General features: G+C 44.5%; 1 protein-coding gene across 2 annotated transcripts in view; it reads right to left on the minus strand.

Annotated features, from left to right (window-relative positions):
• Positions 1 to 17,311, minus strand: part of PTGIS (prostaglandin I2 synthase) — a 43,399-nt gene that overhangs the window by 10,240 nt on the left and 15,848 nt on the right. For both annotated transcript variants that reach the window (XM_083618837.1, XM_083618838.1), the window contains exons 3-7: positions 15,797 to 15,975; positions 11,811 to 11,954; positions 8,991 to 9,145; positions 6,683 to 6,864; positions 2,537 to 2,705 (exon numbers count right to left, since the gene is read on the minus strand). In XM_083618837.1, the coding sequence (XP_083474963.1) occupies positions 2,537 to 2,705; positions 6,683 to 6,864; positions 8,991 to 9,145; positions 11,811 to 11,954; positions 15,797 to 15,975 (829 nt within the window). The remainder of the gene's footprint in view (positions 1 to 2,536; positions 2,706 to 6,682; positions 6,865 to 8,990; positions 9,146 to 11,810; positions 11,955 to 15,796; positions 15,976 to 17,311) is intronic.

The raw sequence follows: 17,311 nt of genomic DNA on the forward strand, positions 1-17,311 counted from the left end.
AAATATGCTATAAGTGTATAGTGTGGATCTGCTGATTTTTTGGAGCTTTTTCTTCTTTTTTGCCATGGGACAAGTACTTCCAAGCAGTTGTGCTTAGTACTTAGAGTCTTATCCTCCTTGAGCATTCTTGGTTCGAACAGGTTTATTGCCCATCTTCCCTAGCAGCTGAAAAAGGTCCTTACACGGCATATGCTGATCTTTAGCAGGAAGAATGGTGTGAAAATGTGTCACTGCCGGGACAAATCAACCCTGTTTTAATAGCAGTTTTGAACAGAGTTAATGAACATTCCTCTTTAAGGAAACATGGTCGGTGACAAAGGCACTATGGTGCAAATGTAGGAGTTGCAGTACTTGGAACAAGATGTAGTGACTTAAAATACTCCTTGTGCCTAAGGAGTAATCTAATGAAAGGACATTGTGGTCTAGGGCTACCTTGTTGTCTTTTAGATTTCTCAGTTCTGATCACAATGTTGGCAACGCAGCACCACTGTTTCTCCACATTTGGAAGGGAAGAGATGACTAAACTAGGGATTTTAAAGTCCACCATCAGTTAGAAATGCAGTGTAAATTAATACCTTAATTATCTGAGTGTTCCTTCAAAAGCCAACAAGGAAATTTGGGCATTCCTCCATTGCTCAATGGGATGAAATGTAGGTGGAGGGATTTTGTGATAGCTTGGGAGGCCCTGCAAAATATGACAAAGACTGTTGCCCATTCAAAGGGAGGGCAGGAGGCATGGCTGCCACTCTAATTGGATTGATGACATCATCACATAGCCAGCCCTGATTGGTTATGTGGCACTGTGATATCACGCTGGCTTTGTGCTCCTTTACTGGCTGGATCAGGCAGCCAACAACAATGAGGATTTAAAAATGGTACCGAAGCAGCTCCACAGAGGTACAGTGAACGAATCTGAAAAGGTACAGATTTGGGAGGGGGTGGTGTAGAATGTGACCTTTGTATGCCAGAAATATCCACCCATGAACATTAGGCACAACCTTACTTCTCTTGAGAGACACAAATAAATTTGATGTTAAATCGGACGCTTGTGCAATGATTATATAAGAGCATGTTGGAGTCCTACGTTTGGCAGATGCTAATGAGGAAGTATTTCTCTTCTCTTTATGACTACACATTAAGAATAACCACACATTCACATAAATCTTGCAGGGGAAGCTCAGCAGCAATTTAGATGTACATTCCAGAGAAATTTAGGGGGCAATGAGAGAGTGAGAGTGAGTGAAAGAGGTATTAAGTGCCAGCCAACTTATTGCTCTTCAGATATTGGTCGAGGCTTCTACAAATATGAGTCTTCCTCAAGGACCCTGCACTTCCCAAGTGTGTGTGAGGCCCAGTAATTAATAACACTCCATGGATCACCCTGCATAGGGAGGTTTGATCTTTGACTCTATCCCTGAAGTAGTCTCAGGCTTCTCCAATGAGGAGCTCCACCAACCCGTCATGGACCCAAAGTCCTCTAATCTCTTGGATGAGAAGATAGAAATTGTACCAGGAAAATGCCAGGGTTCTCAAAGCAGGGTTCTGCCCAAGCACCGAAGAGGCTACCACCATGACTTAGGACCTCAGTTGGTTATGTGAGCATTGTTGAAGTAATTCATGGGTGCCTAGGACCTGTCCAAGGTCCTGTAAATTTTAATGGTAACACCAGCTTCTGATAGTCTCCCATTCAAAACCAGACCTTCCAAGTCTTGCTCAGCTCCCTGTATGTTCCCAGCATGACTGAAACAGGACACATGTAATGGAATACTTGAGCAGGCGCCATCATATGAGACTTATGTGCCGTTTCCTGCACAGAAGTGCAGATATTAGGCCATTTCAGTTGTTCTCTCCTCAGGTGATTACGGTTGTCTGAGGGGCAGATGCTTTCCTTGCCCCCACCATTATGCCCCCTCATGACCACATGTTGAGGCTAAAGGTCTGAAGCAGGGATCCTGCTTTAAGTATGTAGGCCCTGCCCCAATGATGATTGCCTTACTCTTCCTAATGATAGGGCCGGCTCTGCACAGATTCAGAAAGACTGAGTAACTGGGCAGCACATGGAGACAGCTATAACCATGATAGGGGTATCTGGAAACAGTGAAACTCAGACCACAGAAATGTAGGGACAGTAGAGAATCTGGTGGTCCTGGGTCCATATGTGAAGGGAAATTGGATGTCAAAGAGGCACGTGGGATGGGTGCAGGGACTCCAGGAGCCAGTGGTACCGCTGTGAGCTAGTGTGGTCTAGTGGTTAGGGTGTTGGGCTAGGACCTAGGAGACCAGAGTTCAAATCCACACTTATCCATGCAACTCACAGGGTGGCCTAGACCCAGACACCATTTCTCAGCCTAACCTACCTCACAGGATTGTTGAAGCAAAAAAATGGGTATGGGGAGAACCATATATGCTACCTTGCTCTCTGGAGCAAAGGCAGGATATACATGTAATAATAAATAACATGTTTTTTATTTAAAAAAAAAGTTTCATGGAAGGTATCAAATTGCCTGAGGCTGGCTCCAAATGTGAGATTACTAACCAAAAATGGGTGTGCAGTCTAAAATCTCTTGGCTGATTCCATGCATTTGTCCAATTTTCTGTCTTCTACTTCGAAAGATTCCTTCCATTTCACCTTGAATTGCTGCCATGGCTGAAGGGTATTTTAAAAGAAACAGGAGAAGCCAGAAAACTGCAGGCCCTGCATTACTCTAAAAATAAACACAACAAGAAGATTGTCAACAACAACAACAACACCACAACAACTCATGAATCAATAAAGCATCTACTACAACAACATACGGAAACAAAACACAAGTCACTGTAAATATCATTTTTATTTGTAAAGAACACCAATTGCAGCCATAACATGAAAGCAAATTAACAAGAGGGTGGTTCTTGAAGGATTGCCCTGAAAGGCTGATAAATACCTTTCAAGCGCTTGTGCATTATTAATGGTAGTATTCCCAGACCTAATCAGCTCCTTCAGAAACTCAAAGCATCTGACAATACTTTTATCAGGAAGACAATAACAGGAGGAGCCTGGACAAGCCCTGTGAATTTAGGCATATACAGTGGTACTTCGGGTTAAGAACTTAATTCATTATGGAGGTCTGTTCTTAACCTGAAACTGTTCTTAACCTGAAGCACCACTTTAGCTAATGGGGCTTCCTGCTGCCGCTGCGCAGCCGAAGCGTATGTAACCTGAGGTACCACTGTAATTGAATCAAAGCCGAAAGCAGAACATGAAGGCTTGTACCCATGTCATACTTAGAGCAGACCTGTTGAAATCAATGGGCACCAGTTGCAGGGCAATCTCAACCCCTGACTGACTATGTTGGAGAGAGTTTGGATAGAGCGTGTGTGTGTGTGTGTGTAACTTTGCGTCTCAATCTACCTCCCTTACATTGCAATGAATATAAGTTAGGAAGGTTTCATAAATATGCAAATTATGTAAGTTTTCCTCAGGGTTTCGGTGTGCCAGAGCTCATGCACCCGAACCAAGCATGGTTGAATACGTGGTGATAATGGTAACAGAAATTACGACATAAATTCAGCCACAGCAGACAGCATGGTGAATAATGTAGTATTTGGTGGAAACCAAAGTGCTGCAGAATGGAGGCAGAACAGATTGTGATGAGTACAGGTTGGAACAGAAATCACTGCCTTCTCACATCCCTTACCAGAGATGCAACGCGAGACCTTTTGCGTGCATGGTGTGTGTCCTTTTACTGAGCCACAGTACATCCCTTTCTCTCTATACAATTCCTACATCTCGCTTCTTGTTCAAAAACAAGGCTTCTAGCAATCTGAACTACAGGAATGAGCTGGAAAAGAATGGCTATACTGCTCTCTAAAGGCTGAACAAAGCAAAAGGGAGTAAAAAAAAAGGAAAAAGTGAGATATTTGCTCCCCCCCCCCATTTTTCCTAAACCTCACAGCTTTTGCTCTAGTCTTGTGCTTTGTTTAGACCTAGCTTATGAGGTTGGCTTGTATACACCCACATCATTAAGCTTGCTGCAGCCAATGCCCATATGGAGAAAAAGTGCCAGGAAAAGTTGAACGCGAAAGGTGCCAGCTTCAATTCTAGGCAGTGGCAAAGCTACCTGCTCCAGCACTGGGGGCGGTGTACATCTGGGGGCATGGCTGGCGCACATCCCAGGGGGCGTGGCATGCATCAGGATGTGTGTGCAGCAAGCGGTGTGCATCCCGGGGCATGCACAGCAAGCAGGGCACATCCTGGGGGTGTACAGCAAGCAGCGAGCGTCCCGGGGGGTGAGGGCAGCTGCAATGTCACCCCCCTGGATGGCACTCGGGGCAGACCACCCCCTCACCCCCATAGCCCATTTACAATGTTAAGCTCCCTTCCTAAATGTGTTGAACCTGGAGCGAGAGTTTGACCATCAGTGCTACATGGACAGCTGAGAACTCAAGCCCCCCTTGGAAGTGCATTTCCTCCATGTAACTGGAATCATGCAAGGGACAGTTTCAGCTCCGCTAGAGTTTTTAGCGTCTAACTTGAACATGCCCCCTCCATCATGTTCTCATCATAGCCCTCCACATGTCTGGGGCTGAATTTCTGTAGCAGGGAGCCTGCTGTACACATGCACCGTACAATCTAGAACCCTGGTCTTCCAGGTTTTCAAAATGTGTGGAGAGCTGACACAAGTAGAGAAGTTTGCTTGCCAAAGAAGTTCAGTTCCCAAGCCATGGAAAGTTACGGATCTGCAAGTTCAAGAGGTGACATAAAAGGATGGAGCTGTTGAGCTCATCTCCATTCTCCTCCATGCACTATCCTAATCATGTAGCAGGTGAACTTTTGAAGAGGGTTTCGGAGTTCCCTAATTATAGAAACAGGTTGTCTTTGCATAGGAACATTTCCCACCTGCCCCTTTGCACCCAGGATGGCAAATCTATTTCAGAATCTGGAAAATACACTCTGTGGAAAATCAAGGGGGGAAAAATATCCGATGGAACAAGCTTTGTGTACTTTTCCTCTGCTTTTCTTTTTAAAATTGTGATGATTAAGTGAAATGCAATATAGCACCATCGCTGATAGCAAGTGCATCAACAGTACATTAAACCTAACAGAGAGGAGTGCAGGGCATGCATAATTCATGCTGTTTTTGGAGAGGAGGATGCAAGTTTATTCCGCACAACTTTTCAAGGAGGGCGACTGCTCTTTTAATTAAAGTGCAGGCATTTAAAGGAGGGGACAAAGTGCACAAGGTTTTTAATCTTTCATGTTGCAAGCAAATGCGTTTATTCGTGCTTCTCGGGGTGGTGGGTAGAATAAAGTCTCTTCCGCTTCCTTGGAGACTGCATTCCAGAAAATTCCTGTCATCTGCTAGGAAAGCTGTAGGGAAGCTGTAGGGAAGCTGTAGGGAAACTGCCCCAATGTCATTTGGGGCAGATGCACTAATGCATGTGGAATGTGTGTGTGTACAGGGGGCGGGTTACAGGTGGAAGAAGCAGAAAAGCAAGCTGCATGCAGTGGTTTTCAGAGTGTGCTCAAAAAGGTTCCTCTGGAAACTGATTAGGGGCTCCTGAATACAATGTTCTTCTGCCACTACTGATACTCCCCTAGTAGTAAACTGTTTTATACCAAGTCAGGCTTTAGCCCATCAAGGTAATAGAATCATACAGTTGAAAGGGACCCTGAGGATCATTTAGTCTAAACCCTGCAATGCAGAAATATGCAGCTTTTCCATAATGGGCTCAAACCTGCAACCTTGGCGTTAGCAAGACGCTCTAACCAGCTGAGCTATCCAGTTGGTCGGTATTATTATTATTATTATTATTATTATTATTATTATTATTATTAAAAATAATTTTTATTAATTTTCTTTTCTCAAAACAAATATCCAATACAGTGGTACCTCGGGTTAAGTACTTAATTCGTTCTGGAAGTCTGTTCTTAACCTGAAACTGTTCTTAACCTGAAACACCACTTTAGTTAATGGGGCCTCCCACTGCCGCCGCACCGCCGGAGCACAATTTCTGTTCTCATCCTGAAGCAAAGTTCTTAACCCGAGGTACTATTTCTGGATTAGTGGAGTCTGTAACCTGAAGCGTATGTAACCCGAGGTACCACTGTATCATTGTTAACATACATTTTCCAATTTTCCCCCTCCCTGTTGACTCAACTACCATTTCTGGCTTATTATATCAAATGCTGTTTATATACAATATTATGTTATCACATTGCTGTTTATATACAATATTATGTTATATACAATATTATGTTATCACATTGTTATACTTCTTGTTCTCGGTCAGTATTATTTTAAGTGACCTCCTCAGCCCTAACTGGAGATGCCAGGGTTTGAACCTGAGACCTTCTGCATGCAAACCTTGTGTTTCCACTAGGATACAGAGTCCCTCTTGTGAAGCAGATTGTCACTGTCAAAACACTGATAGCTCTTTGGCAAATGCAGGCATGCAGGTCTTCATAGTAAATATCAGAGAACCTACGGTATATACAAATGCAGCAATCACATTCACGTGCAACATTTACATTAATGATAGGCCTTTAGATTAAAATGTACATGTTCCTAACTTCACCCATTCATGATTTTAAAAAAAAAATTGAGGTTGCATGGAAATTTGGAAGTGGAGAGTCAGGCCTATCTTTTAAACTCCAAAAGAAAAGTGTCGATTGAGGAAGTGGGATGGTGGCATTTCCTACCTGAGTACTCCAGAGCTGCAACAGCATTGCTCTTGTCTGCATATTTTCATCTACTCCAAGGTCCACCAAGTGCTGTTTGTAGCTGTCCAGCCAAACACTTCGGTTAGCTCTGCAATCCAGTCTCTTCACAGATAGTAAGTTCCAGAGGTGCTTCCTAATGCTGTTGATTTCCTTCTTTTCCGCTGCACATAGAAAAGCCAGCGGCATCAATATGGATGTTGTATCATTGTGATTGCACTAATATACCTCCCCCCACAAGAGGTCAGAACAGCACATATGGGGCCGTCTCACTTTTTCCGGACAACAACCCTGTGAGATAATGGTATTATCTCAGATTGCCTTAGATTATTGCATTATATGCATTAATTCCAATTTTGTTAGCCATCTTGAGGGTCCTGGTTAGGAATGAAAGGTGGGACACATAAATCAGTAGGTATACTGAAAGATTCTCCAATGCCCCCATTCATAGCTGAGCAAGAATTTGAATCCAGGAGATCTGGGATTGTACCCTGGGATTGCCGAGATAAAGAGAAGCACACTCTGGTCTTTGTCAGTGAGCAGAGGCTGAAACCTTTGCCTCCCAGGAGGTGTATAATGGCATGGTCAGGACTAGTTGGGCCCCATCAACCAGCCAGGGGAGGAGGAACTCTTCAGAGACTTGCATTCCTCTTCCCTCCCCATTCCCCTTTCCTTTTGAATCATGTCTACTAGACTGTAAGTCTGTAGTCAAGGACTGTCTTATCTTTTGATATGTGTACAGCACCAAGAGCAGAATCCTAACCCCATGATAAGCACTATCAGGAGAGAGGGGTTAGGATTAGGTGGTGGTCCCTCTGTTGGGCTATGCCAGTGGTGGAACTCTGCTGCCATGGAGGTTTCCACTGTTTGAGTAGTAGTCCTCATAGTTTTTCCACTATTCTGCAAGTATCATTCTAATGGGTAACCCATGGGTAGGCAAACTAAGGCCCGGGGGCTGAATCCGGCCCAATTGCCTGCTCAATCTGGCCCATGGACAGTCCAGGAATCAACGTGTTTTTACATGAGTAGAATGTGTCATTTTATTTAAAATGCATCTCTGGGTTATTTGTGGGGCATAGGAATTCGTTCATTCCCCCCCCCCAAAAAAATATAGCCCAGCCCCCCACAAAGTCTGAGGAACAGTGGACCGGCCCCCTGCTGAAAAAGTTTGCTGACTCCTGGGGTAACCAGATCTATCTATTCATTTTAAAAGAAGCAAATCACAACTCCCTGCAAGGCAAAAGGACCCAAAAGGTTGCACAATAGCACCATCTACTGCTCATAATAGCTTCTGTACATTAAGTAGTCTAGTCCTTCTCGGAAGCTACATTTCTGTTACTGTGAGATCACATTTATGCAGCAGTGTTATGGGCTCATTTTTTGCAACTGGGAGCATCTGGTTAGTTGAGCAGCAGCTGCCGCTGCCAAAACTCTGAAGACATGAGAATGAAATTTGAGGAACAGGGGCTAGCCCAAAATGCTCCCAAGGTAGAGATGGCTCTGGCAGTGGTGGAAAAGGAGTGTGATGGAAGCTCTGCTGGTTTAGCAAAAGAGCTCAACGATGATGGGCCACCAGATCTAGACGGTGGTGCAGTCTTGTGTTCTTTTTGTCCAGAGGGCAAGACAAAACAAATGGGTGGAAATTGCCAGGAGGCAGATTTGGGCTTAACATGAGGAGAAGGTCCTAACAGCAAGAGCTTCTCGACAGTATAGAAGGCTTCCCTGGGAGGTGGTGGACTTGCCTTCATGAGGTGAACTAAGAGGCCCATCAGGCCCATCTGCTGAGTATTCTGTTATTGCAAAATTCCTGCACAAAGCAGGGAGGTTGGAGTAAATCGCTTTCAAATTACCTTCCAGTTCTGAAATCCTATGGCTATCCAAGATCCGTTAGAGATCTGTGTGCTCGTGTGCGTGTGTGCATGCGCACACATAGGCATATGCATTTACGCAAATACACATAACTTAATTTTAAAATGCAAAAAAATAAATTTACATGAATAAAGGTGTGTTGGGAGATAGGGCAGAGCCGACCCTACCATTAGGCAGATTGAGGCAGTCACCTCAAGCAGCAAATGCTGTGGCGGGGCAGCCTCCTACAATTCTCCAGAGTCCCATGAGCTCTCCCCAAGTCTGGTGCCTCAAGCAGTTAGCTCTGCCTACAAAGGCTGAGAGATGAATTTCCAGGTTTGGTGATGGAGTGCATTGTTTTGGGAGGCCAAGCCACACACCACTTCCAATTTACCAAGCACCAGAGTTTGGGGAATGATTGTTCTTGACCAGCCACACCAACCTGCACTCAAGATGGAGCGAGCAGCTTTCATCAAAAGACGGTCCAGTTTATAAAACTCAGTGTATATTTCCAGGGAGAAGGCCAGGTCTTTAGCCTGATTCCTGCTATCCTCATAATCTTTGCCTTCATTGCCATACAGTGTCAGGAACCCAGCTCTGGCAAGTGGGGATAGAAACAATAAAAATCCTCTTTAAAATACTTTTCTTTTCTTGCAATATAAATATCACAGTCATCTTGAACAAATGTATTAATTACAATGACTTTCAGTACCATTTATATGGAAACGGTATCATCTCTACCTCTCTATTCAAACCCTTTCATCTTCAACTCATTATGCGTGCCTTTTGAAAATTCATATCTATATTAAATATCTATCTGCTTCTCTGCTATTCCTCTTGCTTATCTCATGCTCAGTATATCCAAAACTGAGTTTTATCTCTTCCATCCCTTTTTTCTCATAATCAGTCTCCTCATCTATTGACAATATCACCATCTATATGGTGTGTACTATGTGTACAATGACTGTGTACACATTGCTGTTTACTCAGGCTCCAGTGAGTACACACAACATCAGCCACAATCCTCTTGCTTCTGGAGAAATGCAGTTCTCTGGCGCATCTTCCCTCAAACCAGCTTCCATCTGTTTTGAAAACAGTGTCCCACAATGTAGAAGCAGAAGTCCTTTCCACAAGTGCAAAGTCACCTTGGGTTACAACTCTTGAGAACTTTTGTGAAAAAGTGAGGGCCGGCAGTCTTTAGAGCTGTGGCCCTCCAGATGCTATTAGCCTCTTACTCCCATTAATCTCAGCCACCATGGCCAATGTTGTGACTGTTACGATATTGAAGCAATGCAGCTGCAAAGTCCTAGCTTGAAAAGTAAACATGATGGGAATGTTGGGACTGCCCGTGGGAAACAGAGGGACAGTCAATTCACAGTGCGAAGCACCGGAATTAGCTCAGAGTGTAATATGAGCTCTTCCGTTTGTTCCTGTCCAGGAAGTACAGGAAGTGTTTGTTACTACACTGCTGGAGTTTGAAGAGAGCAGTCATGTTTTTTGTAATGCTGCAAAGACAGAAATAAAAGCATGTAAATACGTTTCTGTCTATCTCTTTCCCCTGCCAGGGGGGGCAGGAAAGAGGGGATGTGTTCTTCTCACGTTTGAGAAGAATCGCCTATCGAGACCTTGCCTGCGCTTGCTGGGAATGCAGCCAGGGAGGTCAACAGGGAATCAAGCCGGGTGCCTGGGATTGTTGCCAGTTTCTCCTGATATGGGCTTGAATTACCAACAGTGACATCATTCAAAAAATGGCTGGGAGGCCATCTGTGTTTTAAACTCTCCCCAACAGGCTGGATTCTGAACTGAAAATGTTCCACTGTGTGATCCTGGCTAGATACATACCAATATACATGCCAGATCCCCAGTGGGCCTAAAGGTCTATTTGATATTTAAATTGTGTTTTCTTTCTCATCAAAAGTGGTGTTCTACAAGGCCAACTTCCATTTAGGCATTCAATATATATTCTTCTCCACATCCTGCAGGATGGTGGAAGGATAGACAAGGAGATCAACTGTGCCAATTTCATTCCTAAGGACATACCGTTGCAGATTTCACTAAAGAATTAAGACCAAGCTTCCTTTCCTGGACAGACCCATGTTTTGGGGGCCTTTGGGCAAGATGCTCTTGGTGGGCTCACCTCTTCCTCATTGCTGTCTCCCTGGCCTATTTGCTTGCCCCTCACCCTATGGGCTGGTCCAGTTTGCAGACTCACCCAGAAGGAGAGGGCAAGGTCCAATGGATGCTGCTGTTCCTTCTCTCCCTTCCGGTTGCTGTTCATTTTCCTTGTGAGGAATGGCAAACAGGTAGCAAGAGCAAGGAGGAAGAAAAGCAGAGGGTTGGCAATGGGTCCCCTGGTGAGTTAGGAGTCCCATCTGGTACACAGTGATGCCACTGGGTATCTGATGTGTTGTTGTTGTTGTTGTTGTTGTTGTTGTTGTTGTTGTTTAGTCGTTTAGTCGTGTCCGACTCTTTGTGACCCCATGAACCAGAGCACGCCAGGCACTCCTGTCCTCCACTGCCTCCTGCAGTTTGGTCAAACTCATGCTGGTAGCTTCAAAAACACTGTCCAACCATCTCGTCCTCTGTCGTCCCCCTCTCCTTGTGCCCTCCATCTTTCCCAACATCAGGGTCTTTTCCAGGGAGTCATCTCTTCTCATGAGGTGGCCAAAGTATTGGAGCCTCAGCTTCAGGATCTGTCCTTCCAGTGAGCACTCAGGGCTGATTTCCTTAAGAATGGAGAGGTTTGATCTTGCAGTCCATGGGACTCTCAAGAGTCTCCTCCAACCCCATAATTCAAAAGCATCAATTCTTCGGCGATCAGCCTTTTTTATGGCCCAGCTCTCACTTCCACACATCACTACTGGGGTATCTGATGTAGGAACCACCTGATCCCTTATATCCCTGCCAAGTCACTACTGGTGGTCGCCCATGGTTCAGATGCATAGCTTGTATCCACAAGGAGTCATTTGGTTGGTATTGTGAGCCCAGTTTTATGAGATGCCTCTCCAGTTGAGATAGACAGCCCTCTCCCTACCTGTTGAACTTCCAGCACCCACTGAATACTTTTTTATTCCAGCAGGCAGCTTAATTGAATTCTGACTTTATTATGTTAATGGATTATACTCAGTTTCTTGTGCATTGCTTAGAGATGATGGCAACTAAGCGGTATATAACCTGTCTGAATAAATATATGCTGGCCCTGAGGAGACCTCACCACCATCTTCCTGTATCAGAGGAAATGGCTTAGGTATGCTGTGCTCACCTGAACATTGTACTGTAGGAGAGGTGAAACAGACCTTCCTCTTTCCACTGCTGGCTGCCTCTACTTGGGTCAGAAAGCAGAATGGTTCGTAAGTTTAAGAACATCGCCTTTGTTAGGGTGGGGAGATTCTTGTTCTGCAGAGTCCTGGGGAAGGAAAAGTGGGACAAAACAAACCTCTTTACTTTAGAAGAATAAAAGCAAGAGCTTATTAAAGGTGTAGTTTAACCATTCATAAAACATAAGTTCCCTTTTTTTGTTACAGACCCTGTTACAAAGTGTAGAATTTAAATCAGCAATTAAAATAACAGTAAGAGGCAAGATTCAGAATGTTTCAGTCGTGAACAATGCAATCCCATTGAAAACTGCAACACATGTGACATTGGCTTTCTTATCTGCTGCGTACACCCTGTGAGTTCTTGAAGGACTAAACTCACAAAACTACTGCTAATGGTGAAAGAATCAGTGCTAAGAGTCTCCCTCTGCTGTAGTCATTTTTCCTAAATACAGTAACTTAAAGCTCCCCACCACCCCATCTGGAGGAGAAGCTGTCACGGTGCCAATTAAGGAAGCAACAGGAAGTAATACAAAGAGCAGGACTTGCAAACAGGAGTTTTTAAATTAAAGGCACAACCATCCACAGTGCTTTGCCTGAGCTGCAGTCCCATTCGACTACGGCAGCTAAAAATGCCCACAACTGAGATCTGAAAAATACGGGAGGACAACACAGAAAATACTGGACTGCAGCAATTTAACAACAGCAACATCTGGATTCTCTGTAAAAAGCATACAACCAAAGGGTGGCAATTCCAGAGAAAAGGGCTAATGGAGAAGCAAGCATAGATAGTGGTTTGGATGACCTCAGAGGTCCCAAGTGAGCCGGCAAGATTCCCAAAAATACGTCTACGTACCATTACCAATCTTTCCCTGCAACAACTGCTGGAGAGGACAGGTGTACTTCAGGGTGCATTCTTAGTTCATTAATGGCAGCCAATTTGCCACGTGCCCTTTTTTGTACTGAACATGAAACCTAGAATTTATCTATGATGTTCACGCGTCAGAGCCACTGCATATACAGGCAGGCCCCACCTGGACCATAAATTGAAAGCAGGATCAAACCACTTTCAACAGTCCAAAGGATCCTGGGAACTTCAGTCTCTTACGGGTGCTGAGAATAGGTTAGGAGACACCTGCTCCCCTCACAGAGCAACAGTTTTCAGAGTGGTTTAACCATCCCTCTTTGCAGGGAGCTCTGGAAATTGTAGCTCTTGGGCTTGTTTCTGTCAGAATAAGTGTAAAGGAACTAGCAGAATATAACATGCTGAGGGAGTAAGGCCTTGAGAAGAGACGGAGAAAGGCCCCCACATAACAAGACCCAAAGCTGACAGTGTGGCCAACATTACTGTATGGTTTGGTGCCCTTCTGAGCAGCCACTATCTTCTATTTACATATCTGTCACATTTGCATCTCATCTTTCCTCCAAAGAACTCAGGCAGCATTTCTTTCCATTTTATGCTCACAATAACCATGCGATGTAGGTTAGGAAGGGAGACGATGTCTGGCCCTTAAATTCCGCAGCAAGGTTCACTACTGAACTGAGACACAAACTCTCCTCATTCTGCCCCATACACCATGCAGCCTTCATTACCCAAAGCTACATCGACTGCTTCTTTGAGAACCATTCTGTTACTGAACACCTCAGAGGACTAAATGACTCTGTTTTTCTTGGCCCGCTCACTGGGAAACTTCCACAAGTAAAGCTTTCACAAGGAACTTGCATCCAGCAGAGCCACTCCTTGTTTACATTAGCCAACATTAATTCGATCCGCTGGTTATGCTTTTACCTAAGGAGGTGGTAACGCACATCTTTGTGATCCATTCAAGTGAGGTGTAATAAGAGTACTACCGATTATTAATATCAGAAGAAACTAGAAGCAACAGTATAGTGTCATCTTTACAATAAAAGAATCATCGGCTGGGGAAGGAATAGGAAACCATTTCTAACCAGCAGGCCATATCCTTATTTCCCCACCCCTGCAGGGCCAAATTGTATATGTGGCTGGGGTCACACACCTGTCAATCACCTGACATTATAGTGACATCAAGTAATGCGGTGCTTTGTAGCACCTGCTGTCAGAACTTCAAAGTGCAGCATGGAGCTATTTGAAAACCCCTTTACTTCTGCTTCTTCTGCTTAAAGAGCAGCACAGGACTGTTTGCAAAAGAGCTTTCAAAAAGCCCCACACTGCACTTAGGCTGTGCACACCTGTTCCCAGTAGGGGAACAGGCAGGTGCAGCCAAACTGAGCAGGATTGTATTGTCCACTCATCCTGCTGGTGGCAGAGGTCTGTTTTGACAGCATGCTTCCAACAGATTATCCTGCAAGCCAGAGGTTTCCTGCCCCTGAGTTGAGACAAAGAGACGGAAATGCAGACCAGGTTCCAATCTCACCTTTGCTATGAGCTCACCAAGTGACCTGACACAAGCCACTTTCTGCAAAATTTAGAAATAATTAACCAGCTCCTCAGCTAGTGCCAAAAACTCAAGAGAGTTGGTGCAGCTGTATCTTGTAGGGGAGGGAATTCCAGAACTGGGGTGCCACCACCGAGAAGGCTGTCCCCCATATTGCTGCATAATAAACATCAGCTAAAGGCAGGACAACCAAGAGAGCCTCTCTTGCAGATGCCAGCAATTGGAGAGTTATAACCAGATGACATGAGCTGCTCTCCCAACTATCCAGGCCCCAAGTTGCATATGCCTTTACAAAGCATTCATGTAAGTGCCGGCATTGTAAGGTTGTTGTCAAGCAAGTGCAACTTGCAGCATCATTCCCTGCCCCCACCCAATAGTACTGAGCTGTAAACACAGTTATCTAATGCTTCCAGTCATGTGACTCCAGCTCCATCAAATGAGCATTTATCCTCAGTGTTGCTGTTTTTCCCTTTTCGTTTGCCAGTGTAAACTCTGAGGTCTGGTTGTTTATGTTCTGCTATTGCCTTCTCCCTCTGCCCTCCGCCTCAGTTTTAAGGGTTTAATGCAGTTTGTGGCTATGCTAGAGATTCCTCCTCCCCAGGTACAAAAGATTGAAACCCAGACACCATTCAAAATTTGAGATTCTACAGGAAGACTCTGAAAACAACAATATTTACAAAGGCAAGCTGCTTATCCATCTCTTCTTGTAAAGACCTTTAAAACAGGGATGAGGAAAATGCAGCCCTCTGGATTGGTAGAGCATGAGATTCTTAATATCAGGGTCATGGATTTGAGCTCCACTCTGGGCAAAATGATTCCTGCCTTACAGGAGTCGAACTGCCCTGAGACCCCTGAGTATAGGGCGGTATATATATTCAATCCATCTATCTATACAGGAAGGGACACGGGTGGCGCTGTGGGTTAAACCACAGAGCCTAGGACTTGCCGATCAGAGGTCGGCAGTTCGAATCCTCGCGACGGAATGAGCTCCCGTTGCTCGGTCCCTGCTCCTGCCAACCTAGCAGTTCGAAAGCACATCAAAGTGCAAGTAGATAAATAGGTACCACTCTGGCGGGAAGGTAAACGGTGTTTCTGAGCACTGCTCTGGTTTGCCAGAAGTGGCTTAGTCATGCTGGCCACATGACCCGGAAGCTGTACACCGGCTCCCTCGGCCAATAAAGTGAGATGAGCGCCGCAACCCCAGAGTCGGTCACGACTGGACCTAATGGTCAGGGGTCCCTTTACCTTTACTTTATCTATAGATGACCCTTGTGGTCCCTTCTATGATGTTGGATGCCAAGTCCCTTTAGGCCAAGCCAGCTCACTGGATGACATTAGGCCAAGCGTTGCTGCTCAGCCTAACCTCACAGGGTTGTTGTGAGGATAAAATGGGGAGGGGTTCACCACCTTGAGCTCCTTGGAGGAATGGTGGAACACACATGCAACAAATAAATAGATGGTCCATGGTACAGCGGCTTGGCTTTTGCAAGCACTGTTCATGTAAGATAGGCACCTACATTCTCATCATGACCTTTTCCGCATTAGGGTCATAATCCGGCAGCTTGACTTCAAACATTCGGTCCATTAAGATGCGGGCATACTGGCCAAAGTCCAGCTTGGAACGTGACTCCCAAAGCACTGCTTCATAGGAATGAGGGTCCAGTAAAACAGTGACAAATTTCCCTGCAGCTTGAACCTGAAATACAAACAAGCAAAGCAGATCACGAAAATGCGAAACTCGTGTGTTATTCATTAAAGGAAGTGAAAATATAAATGTGGCCCTAGAAATAAATGTGTCATACAATTGCTTTCCAAATCCATGTTTAACCAGTAGCATTGTAAACCCCCAAGAAATAAAAGCAAATGCAATTAGGTGCCATATATTTATAGCACCAGAAACGAAACAGCTGCACCGCGAACTTTCCATTATTCCCTCTTGGGAAGGTTCTTAAATGAGCCAATATGGTTCCTATCAGCCCCATGTTCTTCCCCATGGGGTAGTTCCTCTTCTCCCTGCATCATGTTGTGATGGGTGGGAAAATATCTGTCACTGCTCTTCAGAGACTACTCTGGGAAGAGGAGAGGTGACGATTCCCCCCTCCCAGGTCAGCACTGGGCTTGATGGAGAGGCTTAGAACCTCAATCCCATGCTGAGATGCAGAGATCTCCCCAAATGCAGCACTGAGCTTGGTAGAAAGATTTAAACCTAACCTCTCCACCAAGAGCAGCAGCACATCACAATATTATATAATTAAGGCTTTTGATCTTTGATTTGCTTGGAAGAGGATAAAAGATTCTCCAATTTGTTGATATTAGACAGAAGCAGGATCTCATTAGCCACTGGAGAGATGTTAAAAAATATCCTAGAATCTGTGTAGGAGCTGTGTCGCACTTTTAAATTTGGAAATCCACCATGATGGAAGTCAAGACTGAGTTGCAGAATTACAAATAGCCATAGGGGGAGGTGAGCCTTTAATATTTGTATTTCCAGTTTGATTTGGTAAAATTCCCTTGGAAAGGCTAATGTTTGATGCAACCGGTCTGGGAAAATTAATGAGCAGACGCTTAGACTTGATTTCATCGGAACTGAGTGAAGATGGCGGCTGCCAGCAGCGAAAAGACCTTTGGATTGATTCGGCAGAAACACCAGCGTGTGAGGAGATGCTGCAAACTTATAGAGGGGAATCATAGACATAAAATCCACACAGAAACACATCATTGCTTGTTTCAACTCGCTTGTGGGAACAACTCAGAGGCCGTGAAAGAAGGAAGGTTAACAACAGGAAGAATTAGAGGAACCATCGGAAATGACTATGAAAAGCAGTAGAGATATGAGAAGATCAGAAGTCCTATTAAAAAAATTGTAATTTGGCAGAATATTTGGATTATTTGATATGTATATGTATAATTTGGAATATTTAATGTGATTTGATTGGATTGTTAAAGTGGAAAATTTAATAAAAATGATTTTTTTTAAAAAATGACCAGCAGCACATCGCACAACAGTGTGGCAAGTTCCTGTCTGTGTGACA

This window comes from Podarcis filfolensis, assembly GCF_964270895.1.
Source record: "Podarcis filfolensis genome assembly, chromosome: 6".
In the NCBI taxonomy this organism is placed as follows: domain Eukaryota; kingdom Metazoa; phylum Chordata; class Lepidosauria; order Squamata; family Lacertidae; genus Podarcis; species Podarcis filfolensis.